The sequence below is a fragment of the Vigna radiata genome, chromosome 2, assembly GCF_000741045.1.
Source record: "Vigna radiata var. radiata cultivar VC1973A chromosome 2, Vradiata_ver6, whole genome shotgun sequence".
In the NCBI taxonomy this organism is placed as follows: Eukaryota; Viridiplantae; Streptophyta; class Magnoliopsida; order Fabales; family Fabaceae; genus Vigna; species Vigna radiata.
This window is the reverse complement of record NC_028352.1, coordinates 91,977-113,485: the sequence shown is the minus strand read 5'-3', so window position 1 is coordinate 113,485 and position 21,509 is coordinate 91,977. Positions and strand designations below refer to the sequence as shown.

The 21,509-nt window shown below is 35.7% G+C and overlaps 2 protein-coding genes and 1 pseudogene across 6 annotated transcripts in view; all 3 read right to left on the bottom strand.

Annotated features, from left to right (window-relative positions):
* Positions 1 to 67: 67 nt before the first annotated feature.
* LOC106756419 (DEAD-box ATP-dependent RNA helicase FANCM-like) lies at positions 68 to 3,508 on the bottom strand. Its single transcript, XM_014638843.2, has 10 exons — positions 3,255 to 3,508; positions 2,976 to 3,168; positions 2,754 to 2,897; positions 2,574 to 2,656; positions 2,374 to 2,488; positions 2,165 to 2,256; positions 1,999 to 2,053; positions 1,795 to 1,916; positions 1,607 to 1,720; positions 68 to 785 (listed from the first exon to the last, which is right to left on the bottom strand). Exons 1-10 carry the CDS (start codon positions 3,291 to 3,293, stop codon positions 558 to 560), a joined length of 1,185 nt encoding a protein of 394 aa, XP_014494329.1. The 5' UTR covers positions 3,294 to 3,508; the 3' UTR covers positions 68 to 557.
* A 6,978-nt stretch (positions 3,509 to 10,486) lies between these two features.
* LOC106756030 lies at positions 10,487 to 16,710 on the bottom strand (annotated as a pseudogene).
* A 412-nt stretch (positions 16,711 to 17,122) lies between these two features.
* Positions 17,123 to 21,509, bottom strand: part of LOC106756031 (probable allantoinase 1) — a 23,364-nt gene continuing 18,977 nt past the window's right edge. For 3 of the 5 annotated variants that reach the window (XM_022776708.1, XM_022776713.1, XM_014638269.2), the window contains 3 exons: positions 19,567 to 19,712; positions 18,947 to 19,073; positions 17,123 to 18,856 (listed from right to left, as the gene is read on the bottom strand). Coding sequence is in view for 1 of the 5 variants with exons in the window: in XM_014638269.2 (XP_014493755.1) it covers positions 18,743 to 18,856; positions 18,947 to 19,073; positions 19,567 to 19,712 (387 nt within the window). In the remaining 4 variants the exon portion in view is untranslated. Of the gene's footprint in view, positions 18,857 to 18,946; positions 19,074 to 19,566; positions 19,713 to 21,273; positions 21,381 to 21,509 lie in introns of those variants that run through there. The other 2 variants (XM_022776712.1, XM_022776710.1) reach the window with 2 other exon arrangements.

The window sequence follows — 21,509 nt, the reverse complement described above, 5'->3', positions numbered from 1 at the left end:
AAAGTTAAATGACTCTACATGTAATAGAACATTGGTCTTCTATTAAACTAAAGACAAATAAATATCAATTACCAGTGATCTATTTTCCAAATCTAGTTCAATAATGTATACATAGAAATATTACAAATAAGTGATTTAAATATGAAGAATTTACCACAAAAAATGCATTGTATAGACATCTCTATTGCATCTAGAAATTAATCAACCAACCCATCACTTTTATGACATATCTATTGGCAATGGCGACTGACTAACATCTTTTGTTGTTTTAGAGTTTGGTTCAGCTGTATTAAATTCATAAGTAGACCATATGACGAGAGAGGAAACAACATGCATGTTAAACTATCAAATCCACACTCCAAATATGTCCCCATATGTTCTGTCCTCAGCATTTTTAAAGATATTTTTGGAGTTTAGATATTCATCCTTTGAATGCATCTGACATTTACCACTAGTGTGTACTAATCTTAATCTTTAATTAAGTTCTTATTTAGCCTGAAGGGTCATACATATAATAATTTAAACAGGAATCTAAACATATCCTCCCAATTTCTTTACTAACTTAGTATATAATGTACATAGGAAGTATACCCTTGCTTCAATTTTCTCTCAAGCATCTCGTATGCTGGCCTTATTCCATGGCTTGAAAGTAACTTATGGATGTAATAAAGAGTAATGAGAACTCCAAAATACCCTTCAACATCTTCGCAGTTGACATGAGAAAGATCTTGCCTAAGCCTTTGACGAAAACTTTCCCTAATTTCAAGTAATTGGCAAGGGCTCAACTGCCAAACATTCAAAAGAAAGATAGATAATGATTTGCTATATCATCCACGCAAAGTAAGTTTGGCTAATCATAAGCCAGACAAAAAGGTAAGACAACAGCTAAAAGTTAACAAATCTTACAAACAATAGTTAAGAAAACTACCAAAATTAATCATGTTTCAAAATGCTATTCATGCAAAACATATACTAAAATAGAGTGGGGGAAGAAAGGCCTGCCTGCCACTACCAAAACATTTATATAGTTTTATTAAATATAAAGCATTAGACTTGAGTTAGAAGGAATCTGACTTTATTAACCTCCAATCATTTCCCGAGGTCTTTTAAACATTATGTTTTTGAATCTGTAGCAATTATATAATTTGATGTTCAAACCCAATTTTATGGATATGTCGCTATTCAAAATATAGAATTATATCAGAATGCAGTTTCTTTAATTTCACAATGTGTGACAAACCGAATGCATCTTATGAACAAAACAGATCACAAATTATTGTTACTCTTCTACTACATGTATCTCAAGAATTATCTCCTCTGGTTCAATGTTCAGGTTACATCAATTAATTGACTATATTTATAGTTATATATTATATTATACAACTTTGAAAGAATTGATAAACATAATAAGCCAACTTTAGATGATCCCTCAATAGATGATGAAAGTAAAATGAAGGGGGAAGGAGAGTGTAATCCTTACTCAAATATATATTTCCCCGTATTTCAATAAAAAACACTAATAAGTCATGTATTTATTTGCTGACAATAGGTAGAGCTATCTGACTCTGGTAAAAATGGAAACAAAACAGAAGGCAGAGAGTCTTACAGTGCGATAATCTCTGTTCTGAATGACACCAATATTTGTAAGCCTCGCTACTATAGGGCGTATTGCTTCCATAAACTTATTATTTATTTCTACAGCTTCCGGGCCCATCACAACCTGGTAAAATTGCAACAAAGATCTCTAAATGCAGAAAATATGACTTAGATTTCAAATAGGCATGGATAGACTACCTGTATCAATTCTATCTTCCTATTGTGAACATATGACATAACATCATGGTCAGTTTCGCTGCGATATTCAAGTCTGGAGATATGCAGATTATCAATGACAGCTTGAACTGTCTGTTGCTTGGCTGAATATCAAACTTAGAATTAGAACAGAATATTGTTAAAAGGTTAAAGACTGAAAAGAACATAAGATCCTCAAAAACTCACATCCTGGTGTTGCAGTTAAAGCTAATATTCTCAGCTGTACCGGTACAGCCATCAACTAAAAACCAGATAAAAAACTAAAAGGTATGAAAAAATTATATGCAATAATGATGAAACATACTCTATTAATAAAAACCAGTAATAAATAAAAGCCTCGAAAGAATCAGACCTCACGAACTGCTTCACAATAAGCGTAATTTCCCATAGCTCTGTGAGCTTCATCAATTACCAAACATACCAAGTACTTCACCAAACATGTACCTGAAACAAATTAGGTCGTGCAAAAAAGCAAAATAAAGCTAGAGCCTTATTCAGACAATCTATGGAATTAAATCAATATTCAGAGAATTTATGGAATTAAAATGACATTAAAATCACCAGAATGAATATCCTTTTCTAATACTTGAGGAGTGACAAAGAATACTCGCTTCGTTTTCCAAAATTGAGCCCTTTTAGGGGGACTTAGCTGACCAGTCATGTCAACTGTCCATTCCTGAAATTAAATTTTCCCCAATACTTCAAGATTTTCATCAAAGAAAAGATAAAAGTGAATCAGAAACGAGAAAAAAAGTTGTTACTTGAGGTATTCCAACAATATTGTGGCAAGCTTCGATCTGCTGCATGACGAGTGGCCGAGAAGGAGCGGCAAAGACTATTTTTCCTGTTGTGAAAGGAAGCATTTTATCGGTTAAATGGGTCTGTGGCATCGAAAGTGTAAGACTTGTGGATACTTAAGATAAGGCAGCACAAGAAATTACCTTGAGGAAACCATCTGAAGTAGTTATACATGACAACTGCAGCAATGAGTGTTTTGCCAAGTCCCGTTGGCAAGGCCACCAATGTGTTGGAGAAGAGTGCGGACTGGGTAATATCAAATTGATAGTCACGGAGAGGAACATTAACTGCAATGCAAATTCCAAAAGGTGATTAATTAAAACTCTTCAAGGGTGAAAGAAAGTGTAGGGAATCAACAGTCGTACCCGGATATATCCAGGTTTTGGCTGCCTCCGCATCTATGTGGTGGACAAAGGTAGGGTTTTCGTCATCTTCTTCGAACTGTGGTGTTCGGCATTCCTTCTTGAGACCCGTTTGCTGCTTTCCCTTTCCCTGTGCGTCACTCGCCATCTCGCAAACAACGTCGATTTCTCTAGCAGCTGCTTCCCAATCAAATTCCTAAAATTGCATACATTAACAGTCGAAAGAGTGAGACTCGGTTGGAGTTTGCAAATTGCAAGAAAGCTATTTTTCCATTTTCATACCTCATCGTCCATGATATCCAAAGGATTATTGGATGTCATTCGATAATTCAGATTTTTTATTTTAAGATCCTTCTTGCTAGTAGTGACTCACTCGCACACCCACGCCAAAAAGAAAACAAATGCAGAATGGCGCCAAAATGTTCACTGAAAATACGCTTCCAAGCTGTGGACTATCTGCACTCCTTCCCGTACGGAGAAATCTTGAAGGTAATTTAACTTTAACTATTTTTTCTAAGATTTAAAATGAGAAGGCATGAATCTTGAAAATTGGACACTTAAAAAGAAAAATTTAATCTCTCATTACTGGTCGAAGTACATGTATATAAACGCAGGAGGGTCTAAAATGATAATAAAAAATAAAAATTATTTATTACTACTTTAAAATAAAAAAATAGGTTAAAATCATTTAGGTGTTCCTATTTTCGTAAGGTATTCCCACTTAGGTTCTCTTCTTTTAAACTTTTCCAATTGAGTCCTTATAAGTGCTAATTTCAAACAAATTAGTCTCTGCCGTTAAAAATCATTAACGGTGTTAATTTTCTGCAGAGATGGAAGGATGATGTGTCAATTTTTTGCCACGTGGAATCCCTTTCTCCCAAATTAGGGTTCAGATTGGGGAGGGACTTTCCCTCCTGAGACCCCTAATTGCAAATAGGGTTTCGCTTCTCCTCCTTCACGCGGCTTGTGGACGACATGGAGGCACTGTTGGTAAGTTGCGCTGATGGAGGCATAGCAATCACGGCGCTGCGACGCTTGTGCGAAGACGATGGTGGAGATGAAGGAAGTAACCAGCCACATCAACGAAGCAATTCTCGATTTAGATTTAATAATTTTTGGGTATGAATCATTGCCATATTGATCTCCTTTACATCTATTAACAACTGTTAAAATAGTGAGAATGTCTCTGCCCTTGTAGTTTTGAATTGTTTTGTCTGCTGCATAAAGAAACAATGCTTTACTTTTCCCATTATGAAATTTGTTTGTTCAGGTGCTGAAATACTTACATTTTCTTTTCTTTCTTGTTTTTTCTTTTTCTCTTTCAAACGAAGGAGTTAGTGTTTCTTTTAAATTCACTTGTTGATTTTATCCAGCATTACGATTAAGGAATGCTAGATAATCAGACATACTTTATTTGGTCAGAATAACATTTCTCTCTTTTTCAGATATATTTTGCAGAGAGAACTCTGTAATTGGCATTCTGGAAGATGAACCAACAGAATCAGGGATTAGGTACTGCTTTAAATGTTCCAGTGAAACGAAAACGTGGTCGACCAAGAAAAGAAGGAAGTGTAGTTCAAGGAGAGAATGTAGTTGTAATTCATGATTCTGACAATGTGGTGTCATTGAAGGAACTTTTAATGCTAGATATCTTCTTAATTTCTGAGCACAGGTTTGAGAATGGAGAATTGTGTTGGGTTTGTGATGCGTGAGGAAAATGGTTCGAAACTTATTTTGGCTTTTGATTTTTTGTTTTGGTCTTTCTACATTTGGGTTTTGAGGAGATGAATGATGGTGCGTTGGCTTGTTGAGGATGATGGTGCAACGTGGGAGACGGCGAACTTGATATTGAATTGGAGGAGGAGCTCGCGACGACGCTTGTCGGCGCTTTTCGTTGACGGCGGCTAGGGTTTGGGAGTTTAGGGTTTTTGTGAAGAAGATGATGATGACGTGTCCAAGACGATGATGTGGCAAAATCTGGTTGGTAAATTTTAACACATCATCCAACCACCTCTGCAGAAAATTAACACTGTTAATGATTTTTAACGGCAGAGGTTAATTTGTTTGAAATTAGCACTTATAAGGACTCAATTGAGAAAGTTTAAAAGAAGGGGACCCAAGTAGGAATACCTTACGAAAATAGGGACGCATAAATGGTTTTAACCTAAAAAATATTATTACAATTATAGAGAAAAAGTAATATTTATGTATTTTAATTGTAAATTAAAAAAAAAATCTGATAGTTTAAAATCTTAATTCGATTATGAGATCTTAAACAATTAAGTTTTTTTTTCTTCTTTAAATGTGTAAAAACCCGAAAATACCCCTTAAAAACCCTAAGAACCCGAAAATATCCCTAAAAATCCTAAAAACTCGAAAGTCCCCTTAAAACCCCTAAAAACTCAAAATTACCCCTTAAAAACCTTGAAAACCCAAAAATACCCCTTAAAAACCCTGAAAATCCAAAAATACCCATAAAAAAACCTGAAAACCCAAAAATACCCCAAAAAAGCCCAATAAAGCATAAAATTCCCTTTAAAAATCCTAAAAACCCAAAAATACACCTTAAAAACCATAAAAGCCCAAAAATACCCCTTAAATACTCTAAAAACCCAAAAATACTCCTTAAAAACCCAAAAATACCACTAAAAATCACTAAAAACCCTCAAAACACTTATAAACCCCTAAAACCCCCTAAAAATCACTAACCCCACCTCAAAATACTTATAAACCCCTTAAAAATCATTATAAACCCCTAAAAACCCCTCAAAACACTTATAAACCTCTAAAAACCCACTATAAACCCTTCAAAAACGACTATAAACCCTTCAAAACCACTACAAAATTGTATGTGTGTATGTGTGTTTATGTGTGGGTGTGTGTGTGTGAATGTGTCTTTGTGTGTGCATGTTTGCGTGAAAGTGTGTGTATGTGTGTGTGTTTGTGTGGGTAATATGTGTGTGGGTGTGTCTGTGTTTGCTTTTATACAGTTACGTGTGTTTATGTATTTGTTTTTGTGTGTGTGTGTGCGACTTTGTGTGTGTGTGTTTCTGGATGTATGAGTGTCTGTGTGTGTGTGTGTTTTTTTATGTGATTGTGTGTGTGCATGTGTGTGTTTATGTGTTTATGTTGGTGGTATGTGTGTAGGAGTATAAGTTTGTATGTGTGTGAGTGTGTGCGTGTGTGTAATATATGTGTTTGTGTGGGTGTGTGTGAGTGTCTATGTTTGTGGGTGTGTGTGTGTCTGAATGTGTGTTTGTGTGTTGTGTGTGCAAGTTTGTGTGAGAGTGTGTGTGTGTGTGTGTTTGTGTGGTAATGTGTGTGTGTGTGAGTGTGTTTGTGTTTGTATAATTACGTGTGTTTGTGTATGTGTTTGTGTGTGAGTGTAAGTGATAAGCTGTCTTTGGAGCTATCAAATTAATACTACTTTTCTATGCAACTTCAGTATTGCCAAGTAGTATTCAAGAAAATAGATAGGGCTAAAGTAACCCTAAGTCGTCTCCCAACGAGCATGGAATTGCTTTCGAACATCTGACTCTTATGAAAGTTATGCAATGCTTATGAATAAAAGCGAGGATGTTTAAAGAATGTTGTAGAACAAAGAAGAAACTTGAAAACAATTATGAAGAAACAGGCTAATTCCACTGCTTTTCCAAAGTAGATTCATCATCGGTTATTCACAGATCATTGTTCAATTGATTATTGTTTAAGTTTCAAATTAATTAAAGTACATTCTTAATCAATTTGAGGGCGATCATGCAGTTAATCAAAGTACATTCTCAATCAAATGCAAGACCTTTCTAGANTATTCACAATAAATTCAACCAAAGTACATTCTCAATCAATTTTATTGTGTTTAATCGTGTCTATTCTTAAATCTCTTAACCAAATTAAAAGCTAATCAATCAAAGTAAATTCTCAATTGATTATAGTTGAAATTATTACTACCAACCAAAGTACATTCTCAATTGATTGTAAAAACCATTTAATCATATGAAAGTTCCTAAATTCAATCAAAGTAGATTCTCAATTAAACTTAGAAACCTTAGAACTCATATAATTAGTATGCATGTAGAGTCAAACACATTATGATGCAAAAATCTTTGCTTTTAATATGATAGAGAGATGAAAGACATAGACAGAGAACAACTTAAATCAATAATCAAAATAAACAATTGCATTAATTCACTTAACCTCATAATTCATAATGAAATTACAGCAGAATAGCCCTAGGGGCTTAGCTCTCCATGAATGGAGTAGAATATATGATGAAATAAAAGAGAGAGGAGTGGTGGATGATTGAATGAAGCTCCCTTGGATCTCTTTATATAGGCTTGATTAGACTTGGACTTTGAATCTTCTGTTGATAAAATCTTTTATCTTATATCTAATATTTTTCAAATATTCAACAGATTTAATCAGTTTTTGAGAATATTTGATAATATCTTTCCTAGATCAAAAAAAATTTGGCAAATATTATCTTTTGATATTTATTGATTTAGTTAAATAAGGTAATTATTTAACAATATCAAGTAAAATATCTTAAATATATTTTCTCCAAAATATCTTTTAAAATATCTAACAGATTTAAACTTGCCCAAAATTATATTTCAACCCTTTTTATTTTATTCAAATTTACATATATAAGTCCAAAATTTTTCTCTAATTGCACTTTAGCCATCTCTTTCTTTTCAAATTTGCATAAGAGCCCTGAGTTGACCAGATTTAACCATCTTTGACCATTCAATTTCATGCTTTAAATGAATAAAATTCTAACTTCAGCTGCACAAATAAACATTAGAACATCCAAAATAATTTATGCAACTAAGAATCATATTTTAAGCATCTTTAATTCCCAAACCTAATAAATCCAATCGTCACAAATTCACTTTAAATCAATCATTTAAGCACAAGAATCTCATCAAAATTTTGAATTCTAAAACATAAATGTGGCCATAAATATGCACTCATCAGTAAGTGTGTGTGTGTTTGTGTATGTAATATATGTGTGTTAAGGTGCATGTGTGCGTGTATTTATGTTCGTATGTGTGTGAATGAGGAGTTTATGTATGTGTATGTTTTTTGTGTGTTTGTTTGAGTGTGTGTGTGTTTGTTTGTGTGTTTAGAGTGTTTGTGTGTTAGTGTCTTTGTGTGCGTAATATGTGTGCGTAATATGTGTGTGTTTATGTGTATATGTTTATACTGTTGTGCATGTATGCGTGTTTATGTGTTTAATACATGTGTTTGTCAGTGTGTGTGTGTGTTTGTGTTTGTGTGTGTCCATGTGTGTGTGTGTGTCGGTTTGTATGTGTAGGTGTGTTTCTGTGCGTGTGTGTGTCTGTTTGGGCGTGAGTTAGTGTGTGTAATTTTATTTGTGTTTATATGTGTTTGTTTCTGTATGTGTGTGTGTGCGTGAGTGTGTGTGTGTGATTGTATGTTTTCATGTTTGAGAGAGAGAAAGAGAAAAAGAGAGTGTGTGTGTGTCAATGTGTTTGTGTGTGTTTGCGTGTGTTTATGTTTTTTATGTAGGTGATATGTTTGTGTGGGTGAATGGAAGTGTAGGTATAGGTTTGTGTGTGTGTGTAATTGATAACGGTTGAAAAACAGTTATTTTCATATATCATTTTAGATCAAATTACACCCTTTAAGGCTTAGAATGATCTTAAAATCAAGTAAAACGCAATAAATGAGTCAGTTAAGAGTCAAAAGTTGTTTTTAGCGATATTATGCTTGTTTTGCATTGTTTCGCAGCCTTTTTGATGGAAGTAAAGAATGAAGTTGAAGATAAGGTTCTTAGACTCGAGAGAAGAAGAAAATGAAGGAAAGAAGAGTCTAAGAACCGCCCATCGGCAAAATTGACCGCTGGGCGGCAAAATGCGAGGAGATGACACTGTTTGACACCCTGGCGTGGACGCCGGGCGGAAACGCGATAGTGGGTAAACCGCCCGGCGATGGACCCCCGGCGCCGGGCGGAAACGCGATTGTGGGCAAACCGCCGGGCGGCATAAGTGTGACGTCGGGCGGTTGTCTGCTGGACTTGGGCCTGTTTTCTGTGACGCTTCTCACCTATAAATAGCCCTGTTACGACTTCATTCTCATTCTTTTGACAGAAGCGGGCGGCCAGACCTAATTTTCAGTCCTTGGAGAAGATCTCTTGGATGCTTAGGCTCCTTTTCATCCTATCTGGGGTTTGCTTTTCAATTCTTTCATTATTTTCCATCTAGGTTCACCATGAAAAGGGTGAACTAAACCCTATTGTTGTTGAGGGAAAACAATGTAATCTTTTGAAACTCTCTTTTATTGAAACTTTTGTTTATTTATATGCTTGTCGTATGCTTTGATTATCAATTGTTGGGTTCTCATCTGCGCTTAAAGCTTTTATCGTTTAACTCATTCGATAACTGTTGTTTGTTTTTATTGACATGGGGACGTGCAATACTGTCATGAACTGGTGAGAAATTCCTTGATTAAGCAATACCACCTAGGGATAGGGGTAGGACGATAAATTGTTTTTGCTTCTGTTCGGTAATGCTTTACTAGTTGCTAGGGGAGGCTAGGGATAACAAGCCAATGATTAGTAATAGGCTCTTTTCGCCGAGGGATCGGGTTAATGGTAGGCCAAGAAAGTTTGCATAACAATTAGAAAACAAAACAATTTAAACAAGAGGAGTAGATAAGAAAGGGCAGATAAGATGAAATTGTAAACCCCCAACAACTCCATTCAGCCATCGACTTTTTCTTGTCAATTGAATCAATACATTGCATGTTTATTTTGTGTTCTTGCATCTACCACAATTAATTTTTTCTTTACAAGTCTTACGATTTTAATTCACACGAACGATAAGGCCTTTCAAGTCCTTTGGGAAGAACGATATTGAATTTTCCAATTATATTACTTGAAACGATCTGGTACACTTGCCAGTGAGTCAACAAGTTTTAACTTTTTCAAGTAGTGTGAATTGATTGAATTTGACTTGTTTGTAATTATTTTGTTTTATTTTCTGTAAAAGTGCTTTTAGGATTTGTTTCTTGTGTATGCAGGAAACAATACACACTAGAAACAGAAAAGACCAACAACCTCTTAAACTTGATTTGGCACCATTGACGGTCCTTCAAGGTTATGGGAATTCACCAACATAAAAAATTCAATTCCCGAAGCATAAGGAAACTACAGCTAAATAATTCAAGGCTCTTATTGATTCTGATGGTCAAAGATTAAACGATAAAGTTATATCAAGATTTTTTTTTTCAGTCATTTAGATTATTATCAAGAAATGGTTACACAAAAACATAGGTCCAAAAGTTTTCTGCATCCCATTAAATCAGAGTCCTCTTTAATTTCGGAAAGGAGATAACCTTAGTTTTTAGGAAGATAGAGAAATAAATGTATTTAAACATGTTTGTATGTTTCTTGATCATGTGTTGGCTTTATAATCCAACCCAAAATGATAATTCCATCATTTCATGTAATGATGTGTGAAGACAGAAACTTTAGAGTTTTTGAAATTATAGTCTACATATAAATTCAAGTACTACATTAATTTCATTGTCCAAACATCCAAACTGCAATAATACATTGTATATATATGCTAGGTAAACGAGAAGGAGAATGCTGGGTAAATGGTCAATGCCATCAGCTACTTCCATCTCTTATTTAGGCCCCAAAGAAACTATTATCTGAAAGAAGCCTTCCTACAACATGAATAAGGATCATAATAAGCATAAGGAATTCTGAGAGAACTAAATGAAATTGAGATGGGTTTGGAAAAGTTATGGGGATCACCAATATTTAAGTAATTCATTTAGCTAGAATAGGAACACCACAGGCTGCAGGAGCATGCTTTCCTTTCTTAAAGACAAGGTTCCCTCTCACAAAAGTCTCCAAAACTTTTCCGGATAACCTTCTTCCCATATAAGCAGAGAGGCTCTAAATACCAGAAAGATCATTGTTTTACACATGGGATTCAGAAAAACAGCCAAAATAGTAGCATGTATTGATAAAGTGGGCAATACTATATCTTCATGAAAGAGTGAATTTTTTCTGTTAATGGTTTCTCCCAAGAGAAAAGTAATTAAAAGCACAAAAAAACAATTTGGTTCCTCTTGCATCTACTTTTCCCAAATGAAAATTTTCAAACAAGAAAAATTTAGCAAGAAGCCTCGACATAACAGTTTAAAGTTTAAATTATAATTAAGAACAAAGAAAACAGGATAAAGAAAAATCAAGACGTACAGGATGTTTAAGGAAAACAGGATAATGTTCATTCAGCTCAAACTCCACCTCTGGTTTCCAAACTACAATATCAGCATGGTTTCCGACAGCAATTGACCCCTAAAACATAAATNAAAATTTAGTCANATTNGAACTGAATANTTCACAACATATATGTTGATTTCACAATCTCACNAGTAAATTTTTAAGTGGCTTTNCAAAAAGAAAATTAGACAACCAAATTACAGCTTTGTTTTAATTTNAAGTGAATTCTTTNAGCAAATGATAATATTCTAGTAACACATCAAACAAACACCTCTTACGTTGCTATCTTAGACAACAATGTAGAAACAAAGAGCNTGTTGGCTGGTCCANACCAAACTCTTNTTTCTTTTATTTATATGTTTCAGTTACTTGGTTCAAAAGAATATTGTCCCAAGTAGTGAAAAAATTAGANTGCAATAAGTTATTTAGAGTATATTGAAAGTGAGAAGAAAAGAAGGAAAGTAGAATTATGTCACCTTTGATTCTATCCCTGCAAATGTTGCAGGTTTCTTGCTCCACAGTAAGGACAAGTGTTCCAGGGTTAGTCCATGTTTCTTCCCATAAGACCAGTCACTGGAAGATCGAACTACAAGCCTCCCCATTGACCCTCAGTTAGTCTTTACACATATTATACCATTCAAAATTGCAATGAAAGTCTGAAGCATGAAAACTATAGCACATGATTTTCTGATTAAAATATTCTTTAAAAATCCGTCATCAGTGACAGCCTCTTGTTATATTTGAGTGCCGTGTATTTTCATCTGCTTGTTTTTATTTATATTTACTTTATTTTTGTATTCTACTTCACTGCAAGAAAATTCACTAACCTGCAGAGATGATATGCCCCCCCAAGCCTTCAAGAAGTCACCTTCCTCAAGAAGCTTCATTTGAGGCACTGTTGGTGAATGATCAGAACATAATAGGTCAATGTGTCCCTCCTAAAATGAAGCACAAAACAAGTAAATAACAGATGGGATCATGGATGATTAAAGCATGATAATGCTTTGTGTTTGAGGAGAGGAAGTGTACCAACACAGCCTTCCATAATTTTTCTCTGTTGTATGCATCACGAATGGGTGGGGAACACTTAAAAAAAGAGTATCTCCATTTGGTATCTCTTCAGACGAGAAAGCTACGTAATGGAGACAAGTCTCAACACTTATGCTGTCACCACGACTTTTTGCTTCCTGTGCTCTCATACCAATTGGCAAGTTCAACATTTAATCTTAACCATTACCAATAGTCCATTGTCAACAGCATTGCAAAATGCACATACTAAACCATGAAAATAGCATACAATACCTTAATCAGATCCAAGGAAGCACTTGAATCAGACAAGTGTGCAACGTGAACATGTGCTCCTTCTAAAGGACCACCAGTTCTTGTGTCTTTCGTAACACCTACAAGCTCTTTAATAGCTGCTTCCTCCCTGGAAAAGTAAACATGACACTTCATATTTTTTTTTTTTAAATTTCAAGAGCATTATGTCAATTAAGGATACAGTTCTTTATGTTCAAGTTTTGAACATAAAGAAGGAACAAGAATAACAAGTTAACTGGAATAAATTTATGGTTTAGTGGCCATTTAGTTTAATCAGAAAATTAAGTCTTAAAATATCATACCATGAAGGTGGTCTAGAGTGGAGATAGGTCAAATAAGTACGTGGACCACCTTTATCATTAAGCTCCAAATGTTTTTTAGAATGTTGTTGAATCTCAGAGTGCACATATAAAGGCCTTCTGTACTTTGCCAGCACAGACAATCCCTCCTGAAAAGTACATTGTAAAACAGTTGAACAAGGGCAAAAAGAAAGCCACAGCCTTTTGCAAAACGTTACTCTAACAGATCTTTTGAGTGAAATGTAATGCGAGCATTAACGGTTTTTCAGGCAAAGCAGCAACCCTTTCCATGTTAATATGCAAGAGGAACTAGGTGTGCAATTATAAAGAGTTGTAATGAACTGATTAAAACAAAATTAAAGCTATAACTTTACATAGTATATAAGGAATGTACCTTGATATGGTGAATAGTAGTCATAGGGAAGTCACTAATTCCTGAAGGACACATAAAAGACTATAAACAGAAGGGAAAAAAAAAGAGTCAGATCCAAAGTTAACAAATATTGTCATACAGATATAAGATGGTTTTGAATCATGAAGACCTCTAAGCAACTTTGCATAGTACTGCACAAGCTTTGAAATTATCACCTTCAAACCTAGAACACCGGCACTTAAGAGACCTTCAAGAATACTTTTGTTAAGTGCATTTTCAGGGATTAGGCCACCCCAAAATCCTGTATAATAAGTTTAGAAGAAAATCTCAGAAACTCATTAATTGTACGCTATGAAAGAGTTTGCTGGTCATACCAACATCAACATAGATTCTGTTCTCTGCAGCTTCAAGCTGGAAACAGGTGGAAACTTGGGTTAGTAGAAGAAAAACATATTTTATTCAGCAGTCATCTATAAGTAGCCATGCAAATTCAACACCTCCATAAACAGTTACACATACGGGATCAATATTTAATTGTCATGACAATTTTAACTGATAAATATCGGTTGAACTCCTACTTCTATCATTTTGAATGAAAACATTTAGGTTAAGAGGATGGATATTAGTTATTAGTTATTTACTTACTATATAGATAAACTTATTACTTCTATAAATTTAAATGCACATACAGGACCGATGACTGGTACCTTAAGTTTCAGTGTTTCCTTAGACACAGTTGTTGGGTGATTGTTTAGAGGCATGTCAACGATTGTGGTTACACCACCTGTTGAAAATTGAAACAATGTTGGAACATAACCAAACTGAATAAGTTATGCATATCAACAACAGTTGACATAAACAGAACAACTATCATTAGGAAGAGATTGAAATATTATTGAAGTTATCAACCAAGTAACATCAGGTGAGGAATAACAAGTGGTTGTTTTCTTTGTTCCAAGATTGGAATCTAGATGCACTTTAGAAGCATAGGAAAAAATATTAAGATTTCCCCTGAAGTCCTGCCAATTTCTTAGGTATACTACTAGTGAAGTAAATGTGTAGATCAATAGAGGAATAGCATCTGCATACCAGCAGCAGCAGCTCTGGTACCAGTATCAAATCCTTCCCATGCAGTTCTTCCTGGTTCATCAAGATGTACATGTCTGCCAAAGTATGTCATGTAAATAATTAGAGTGAGCACAACAGACAGAAATCATGTCAAAGGTTTAAAAAAATTGGAGTTCCACTGATTATGAAGGTATTGTGATAAACTCTTCTAGCCTAGAATTTTTACTCATGATGTACTTTGTTTTTCTTCTAAAAGTGAAAAGAAACAAAAAGGGTATGAAACTGTTTTCTTCCTCTCTTTTTATTTTGGCTTTTTATTTTCCCCAGTTTCCTTCGTAGGGTGCTGATGAAGTAAAAATTATAGCATTGAATACTAATGATAATAAGAATACAACTAAAACAATAATAATAATAATAATAATAAAGATAGAAGGAGCTTATTTTGGGAGGAAGTAAATCCTCTTTTTAGTTCCTCTATTAATTCAATTTTTTCCAGCCTGCTACTTTTATAATGACTCGTATGCAACAATCTAATAGTCCAAAAGGAATTATTTTATTTATAATGACTGCTTCTGTGTTTAGTGTGATAAAACTCAATGAAGAAAATGAGCACTTTTAAGATTCCATGTTACATAAGTAGGGACAGATATATGGAGCAAACAATTCCGATTTGACATGTGAAAGCCTAGTCTTCAAATAGGCCACTTAGACCTAAGTTCTTTTTAATCTCTCCAACTTGTAGTTTTCTTGGTTTCCCACTCTTCCTTTACCTATAATTATTAGGTTATCTTCCGCTGGTTTTAAACTCTTTATACCACTGCTTCTATTGGTCTTCTTCTCACATGATCAAACCATCTTAGATACAATTTACTATATTTTCTTCATCACGTCACATTCATTCTTTCTCTATTCTCTATTTATAGATTCTTGCATTACTCAAATTATTATTGCACTGTTTTAACATTGATGTATGTGGAACGTGCATCCAAAGAACAGCAGCAGACATCTTACACATCAATCAAGCCAGGCATGACAACAGCATCTCCATAATCAATTACTTCTTCATGCTTAGAGTTCCCCTGCTTACCATATCCCTCAGTGACAGATATTATTTTCCCTTCTTTTATCTCCACTGTTAATGGCCCATAAACAAAAAGAATCAATCAACACATGTAAAATTCAAATCTAAGACACCAAATATGGTCCTCAGTTCACTCACTATTCATGAATTGATGCTAGTGCTACTCAAGTGAGTCCTAATTCCTTAGATCTTCACCTGAACTCAAGTTTATCCTTTTTATTCGTTATCTACCCTTTATTTTAGGATGATCTTTAGAGAATGGAAATAGTTATGTTGGAGTTTTCCCCACAACCTTTCTTTTTCTTTATTTTACTACGTGCATCTTCCATCAGAAACAATCATGAATCTTACTTTACAGCCTCATGCAATAAAATGTATAGAGTGAAATAAGAATACAATGATCAAGGATTGAAAAAGTAAAACCTGAACCAGAAATTATCCCTTGTGGGGTCACAATGCGTTTGCTAGTTATCCAGAAATGACGATGGTGAAGAAGGCTGCACTTATTCTGTGTCAACTGTGGCAAAAAAGGTCAACAATATTCAACCCTCTTCACATAACATTTCTCAGACCATAGCAGTTGAGGATATCATAACAAAAGTTCCAAACTAGTCATAGTAGTAACTTCAGTGGCAAAAAACGAGAAAGTAAAATCTTGTGCACATGTTTTAAGTCAAAGTTGAGCAACTAAAATTTCAAACTGATTCTAAACTTTTGCTGGTTATGCAGACATAATGATGAATCAAAAAGCATATGAATAGAATAGATTAGATGAAACCTTTACGAGAGGATGTAACTGTGCCCTGTAAGAATCGTGCAAGTAAAAGAATACCAGGAAGGAAAGGAGGAATGTTAGCAAAGGCAACACTCTCCACACAAACTGCTCCATTTCCCACCGATTCACCATTGCCATTGTGCTCTCTCTCCTTTTATAGTTTCATTATGGTACAGTTATTGCAGCACACAGAGAACAGTACAGATGTCACCACCCTCAGACAAGACCCGTGTCTTACAAATGCTGAAGTGACTTTAAATTGATTCATCTCATGTATTGGAAATAGAGGCCCAATTCTGGCAGAGGCCCAAAAGCCTTAAGTTATAGGAGTGCAAAAAAAGTATTTTATACCTGTTTTCAAGTAGGTATAGAAGCAGGGGATATAGAAAGTTTTATGATTTTTTATACCGGTTCTAGAAATGGTGTAAAAAGTTCAACTTTTTATACCTGTTGGTTCCAAAACAGATATAAAAGAATTTCACTTTTACACCTGACATATTGATAACCGGTATAAAAAAAAATAAGACTTTTTTATACCTGTTGTGCTTTAACAGGTATAAAAGTGACGTTGTTTTGTTTTTTAATATTTGATTTATTTGTACTACTATCGTGCATAAAATTCAATTCCATAATACAATCTAAATAATCAATTCCAATAACAATCTAAATAATCTAAATAATCACTAACAATATCGGCTGTAGCTTCTCTGTCTGGTGATTACCCACGATAAAATCACTCACGATAAGATTACCCACGATAAAATCACCCACTATAAGATCACCAACGATAAAATTACCCACAATAAGATCATTCACTATAAAATCACCTACGAAACGATCACCCACGATAAGAATACCCACGATAAAATCACCGACTATAAGATCACCCACGAAAAGATGACCCACGATAGATTCACCCACGATAACATCACTCGCGGTAAGATCACCCACGATAAAATCACCCACTAAAAGATCACCCAAGATAAGATGACCCACGATAAAATCACCCACTATAAGATCACCCATTATAAGATCACCCACGATAAGATCACTCACAATAAAATCACCAATGATAAGTTCATCCACGATAAAATCACCCACCACAAGATCACTCACGATAAGATTACTCATTATAAGTTCACCCCTGATAAAATCATCCATAATAAAATTACCCACGATAAGATCACCCGCTATAAGATAACTTACAATAAAATAACCCACGATAAAATCACTCACTATAAGATCACTCACGATATGATGACCCACGATAAAATCACCCAATATAGGATCACCCACTATAAGATCACACACGATAAGATGACTCACCATAAGATCACCCACGATAAGATTACTCACTATTTGTTCTCCCACGATAAAATCACCCACTATAAGATCACCCACGATAAGATTCCTCACTATAAGTTCACTCATGATAAAATCACCCCTATAAGATCACCCACAATAAAATAACACACGATAAAATCACCCACTATAAGGTCAATCACGAAAAGATGACCCCCTATAAGATCACCGATGATAAGATGTCCCAAGATAAAATCACCCACTATAATATCACCCATGATAAGATTACCGACGATAATATCACCCATTATAAGATCACCCACGATAAAATTCCCCACGATAAGATCTCCCATTATAACTTCACCCACGATAAGATTACCCGCGATAAAATCATTCACTATAAAATCACCTACGATAAAATGACCCACTATAAGATCACCCACGATAAAATCTCCCACTATCTTATGTTATCGTGGGTAATCTTATATTGTGTGATGTTATCGTGAGTGATCTTATAGTGGGTGATCTTATTGTGGGTGATTTTATCGTGGGTGATTTTATCCTGAGTAATCTTATCAAGGGTGATCTTATGGTGGGTGATTTTATCGTGGTTAATTTTATCATAGGTGATCTTATCGTGGGTCATCTTATCGTGGGTGATCTTATAGTGGGTGATTTTATCGTGGGTTAATTTATCGTTGGTTATTTTATTGTGGTGGGTCATTTTATTGTGTGTTATCTTATAGTGAGTGATTTTATCGTGGGTAATCTTATCATGGGTAATCTTATCATGGGTAATCTTATAGTGGGTGATTTTATCGTGGGTAATCTTATCGTGGGTTATCTTATAGTGGGTGATTTTATCGTGGATGATGTTATCGTGAGTGATCTTATGGTGGGTGATTTTATCGTGGGTGAACTTATCGTCGGTGATTTTATTGTAAGTGGTCTTATACTGAATGGTTATCGTGGGTGATCTTATAGTGGGTGATTTTATTGTGGGTGCTTTTATTGTGGGCGATCTTATCGTGAGTGATTTTATCGTGGGTAATCTTATCGTGGGTGATCTTATGGTGGGTGATTTTATCATAGGTGAACTTATCGTGAATTATTTTATTGTGGAAAATCTTATCATGGGTAATCTTATAGAGGGTCATTTTATCGTGAGTAATGTTATCGTGGCTGATGTTATCGTGGCTGATCTTATCGTAGGTGATCTTATAGTGGGTGATTTTATCATCGGTGATCTTATTGTGGGTGATTTTACCGTGGCCCTAGACCCTAGATCCTAGAACCTAGACCCTAGACCCGAGATCCGAGGTATCTCCATTTGGTATCTCTTCAGAGGTGAAAGCGAGGTAGTGAGGACAAGTCTCAACGCTTATGCTATCACCTCGACTTTTTGCTTCCTGTACATTATAAATGTATAATATTAGCAATCCAGTCAATTGGTATACTCCATATTTAATTTTAACCAAGCAACTCAATGATCAGAGTACCTTAATCAGATCTAAGGAAGCACTTGAATCAGACAAGTGGACAATATGAATATGTGCTCCTTCTAAAGAACCACCAATTCCAGTGTCCTTCGAAACACCTACAAGTTGTCTAATGGCTGCCTCCTCCCTAGAAAAGTTAAAAAGAGTTTTAATAATTTTTTTTTGAAAACTTAGTGACAATTAAAGATGAATGATATTTTTCTCATCCAAGATTCTAAGTGCATTGTATCATGCAAAAGCACAGCGGAAGGATATTTCATATTGCTAGGTTCTCTAAAACTATTTAGAAACATCTTGAGTTATGTAATTTACAATTCTCTAGAGCAAGGATACTTTCATCTCCTCAACCACAGATTTTACCCACATTGTGGCCCAGATTCTACACTATTTTGGGCTCCACACCTTGGCTTCTCACACAGGGAGCTCAATACCAACTCAAGCGAAAGCCTTCAATGAACTAATTCAGCTATGAAAACTTAAGATAAATTTAAGCAGTAATATGACCGATTTCATATTTTGACATGACAGAACGAACAAACAAAAGGAATCATTTATCCAAAATACTTTGTCTTAATGTAATGTTTATTTATTCTGAAAACAAAAAACTTACAGTGTCTTACCATGAAGGTGGTCTGGTGTTGAGATATGTCAAATAATCATGTGGATCACGGTTGCCATCATGCTCCGAATCATTGCCATCATCTTGAACAAGCTCAAAATGCACAACTATAGGTCTTTTATATTTTGCCAACACTGATAATCCCGCCTGAAAAGTACATTTATCGTGGGTCATTTTATCGTAGGTGATTTTATAGTGAATGATTTTATCGCGGGTAATCTTATCGTGGGTGATCTTATAGTGGGTGAAGTTATAATGGGAGATCTTATCGTGGGAATTTTATCGTGGGTGATCTTATAATGGGTGATATTATCATCGGTAATCTTATCATGGGTGATTGATGAGTGCATATTTATGTCCACATTTATGCTTTAAAATTAAAATTTTTGATAGAATATTTGTGCTTAAATGATTGATTTGTAGAGGATTTGTAATTATTGGATTTAGTATGCTTAGAAATAAAAAGGGCTTAAAAAGTGATTTTAATTGCATAAATTATTTTTGGATGTTCTAATATTTATTTGTGCAGCTGAAGTTAGAGTTTTATTGGTCCAAACTGCAATTTAAAGCCCAAAGTCAGATTTTATTTAATAAATAATGTACAGATGGGCCAAACTCAGTTTTTACCCTTGCACCCGCAAATTTTCCTGCATACACCCCTTTTTTCTAACCCAGGCCAATACTAAACCCAAACACTAAGCTTTTTCGCCTACACCCCTAAATTTTCCTATTCACACACCCCTCCTAACTAAAAACCACCAGATTACGCCACGTGGCAATCCATCACTAATAGATCCAACCACCCAGATAAGTCCATGTCATCCATCTTTACACTAATCAGGGAGCCAATCAGGTGCTGCCACCTAAACCCCATGCCACGTCATCATCTTCCACCACTGAAACCCTAATTCCTAACCCAGAAACACTAGCCGCCGTCGGGCCGTCACCATGCCGCACACCGGCCACCATGTTTCTCACCACCACCGTCAACCTTCATCTTCTTCGCGCTGCTAACGCCTTCTCTGGACCACCATCAAAGTCGCGCCGTTATATCTCGCAGGATCGTGCCTTTCCACACGCAGAAATCGCACCAACCATGAGTCCACTTTCCACACGCAGAAATCGCCATGGCCGTCGTAACTCCACCATCTCCGCCACCGCAGGAACGACCAGCACCTTGCCTCCTCCATGGCAGCCACACTTCTCGCGTTCCAGCATCACCTTCACCTTCGCATCTCCATCAAATCGCGAATCGAAGCGAAATCCTCCGCAAAGCCTTCTCGCGATTCAACCTGAAAAATCAAACGAAACACAGAACCCAGATCCGCCAGCCATTATCGCCGTCGCCATTAACTACCATCAGTGTTCTCGCGCAAATCACAAGGCCACCACCATTTTCCCTACGCCGCTACCAACGATTCGCACCTGCACAACCCAGAATCAAACCGAGAAACGCAGATCTGCATCTCGGCCACCGTGAGAAACCCAAATCGCGACTCCACCACCATCAGCGAGAGCCAATTTCCATGGCCGCCATCGTCTCCTCCATTCGTCTCGAGCAAGCCGCCGTGAATCCACCACCTGCATAAAAACCAAACCTGCAAGCAAAAATTGGCAAACCAGAATCTCCTCTTCCATTCACGCAGTGCAACAAGCAGAATGGGCCTTCCAAACCCCTTTACCCCCAATTGCAAAACCTAATTTTAGGGTGGAAAGGGGTAGACACGTGGTGCGATCCAATTGGCCGCGTCCATTTGGTCAAAACTGGTCAACATTGTTTGAATCTGGTCAAGACTGGTCAACTGAGGGGTTTTTCTGCAAATTTTAAAAGAAAGGAAGGGGCTAAAACCCAGATAGAGGAAATTTCAGGGTATTTGTGCAATTTTGGAAAATCAGAAAAACTAAAAGATAAAATTCAGTTGTTGAATTAATTGGGAAATATCA